Below are 2,084 nucleotides of genomic sequence, written 5' to 3'. Positions count from 1 at the left end.
GACCTATCACTGCGGTGTTGTCCGTGAACAGACCCACTAATGCACAAAGGTCTGGGTTGTTAGGTCACATTATGTAAAATGCAAAGAAGTAACAGGAAAATTGCTCTTACTTTTTACTGTTATTTATTTTGAGAAGCTTTTAAATTGTAATACTATATTTATGGTATTTACTAGCTCTATTAAGATAACCTGTGGTTATAAGTAGTCAGTCTGATTTATGCAGTCTCTAGCAGACAATTCTGCTTCATATCATTTGGCCTCATAAAACATGTTGACCATTCAATGCAAACAATGTTTGCATTGAATGGTCAGTCAGACTCCTCAGAGTCTGAGGCTAAGACCTCAGCTGTGCTAAAGATTAATGGTCTTATACTTTTATAGCGCCTTTCTATGCTTTTACAGCACACTCAAAGTGCTTTCACATTATTCGGCCATTCACCCTTATACATCAGCTGTTCTGGGCTATGTGCAATTCTGTAATGATGCTGCCCTGCTGAGCTGCACTTTAGAATGCGACTATATTCTTCTGCTGCTAATATGCTGTTGACCTGATTAGGTCCCATATATTTTCATCTGTTCATATTTTTATATTGACTAGTACAATTTTTATGTTATTTATGTAAATAATGTGTCTTTTAAGCTAAGAGCTGCCGGAAGAAATTTTGTTGTGCTATGCATAATGACAATAAAGATTCTTGACTTGACTTGACTTGAAATGTTTTGTTTTTTGTAGGCATGTGCACCCTGATTGCTGTATCTTGGTATGCAAACAATATCACACAGCAGTTCTTTGACCAGTTTTATCCAGGAATTAAGTAAGTGCATACAATCATCAAGAACAGTTGAATAGCACAAAAAGATGTTTACCATAGATTAAATAACACCACACACTTGCACAATTCTTTTATGTTCTTGTATCACAGGTATGAGATCGGAGAGGCCCTGTATATTGGCTGGTCTTCAGCCACACTTGCCATTTTTGGAGGAACATGCCTGATGTGTGCTTGCAAAGTCAAAACGCCCAATGAAAAAATGTGAGTATGTGTCACTGAAACGTTTGATATTAATTCACTGAGTACAACACAATTGGTGCATTTTCTGTAACTGAAACATTGCTTGTGTATTTAGAATATACCAACAGTCCTCCAGACGACCTGTGCTGTCATCTGTGGCAATGTCTCGGTCTATGCCAAGCAACTATGAAAGAAATGTGTATGTCTGAGAGGTTATTGTATAAGATGGAAAGCAAACTAAGCCGACTGTAGTAAGAGGAAAACATCACTATTTATTATGCTAAATGCATGATGACAGGGCAGCATTTACAATGGGAAAACCATAAAGACTTATAATCACTGTACAGTAGTTTAAAAGCAGAAACCTTGACTTGATTTGGGGATTTATTGGCTTTACCTGATCTATACCTTTTAGTGAAACACACCTGAGGTACTGTATATCAATTTGTAATGTTTATATACTGTAAAAACTGTTTCACTCTTTCAACATGTGTTTTACAAACTTGCTACAGGTTTACCAAGAAAAATGTGACATGGCCATCAGAAATATCTGATCCTCAGAAACTGTTTTATAATGAACTGTGTTGCAAACATTCGTTGTATCCACGTATCTTCAAACTTGCTGCAGGTTTTCTGGTCATCTGAGAGGGACACCCCTTTCACAAGAGACAACCTGTTACTCTGCTAAGGTTAAGAGCTTCAACATCTCTCCTCTGTAGAAAATTAGATAGCTTGTACAGCTATAACTATATCCACAGTGAGCACATCTCATTCTGTAACCTTTGCACAAAATTCATGATGGAAATTTGTCATTTTCACCTACAGCTGTAACCAGTAATACATGGTGCATTGCAATTGTATACAAGACCAGTACGCTGTATATTCGCAGTGCACCAGGGGTTTCACCCAATGTGATTTTCATTCTCACCACGTCACCAAAACACTTGAATGACAAAGCTGATACAAATGTAAACATTGTAGGTTTTGTACATTTGAATCTTTTATTGCCACATGTACATTTCATATGTAATCTCATACTTTCCTTGTGTGAATTTGAGTATGCTGTACATT

The 2,084-nt window shown here is 36.9% G+C and overlaps 1 protein-coding gene across 1 annotated transcript in view; it reads left to right on the top strand.

Moving 5' to 3' along the window:
- Nucleotides 1-1,222, top strand: part of LOC109959599 (claudin-15-like) — a 5,077-nt gene extending 3,855 nt beyond the window's left edge. The window contains exons 3-5 of the mRNA XM_020599101.1: nucleotides 734-815; nucleotides 924-1,034; nucleotides 1,129-1,222. Coding sequence (XP_020454757.1) covers nucleotides 734-815; nucleotides 924-1,034; nucleotides 1,129-1,222 — 287 coding nt within the window. The remainder of the gene's footprint in view (nucleotides 1-733; nucleotides 816-923; nucleotides 1,035-1,128) is intronic.
- The last annotated feature ends 862 nt before the right edge of the window (nucleotides 1,223-2,084 follow it).

This window comes from Monopterus albus, unplaced genomic scaffold (genome assembly GCF_001952655.1).
Source record: "Monopterus albus unplaced genomic scaffold, M_albus_1.0 scaffold39.1, whole genome shotgun sequence".
Classification (NCBI taxonomy): Eukaryota; Metazoa; Chordata; class Actinopteri; order Synbranchiformes; family Synbranchidae; genus Monopterus; species Monopterus albus.
This window is presented reverse-complemented; position numbering and strand designations above follow the sequence as displayed.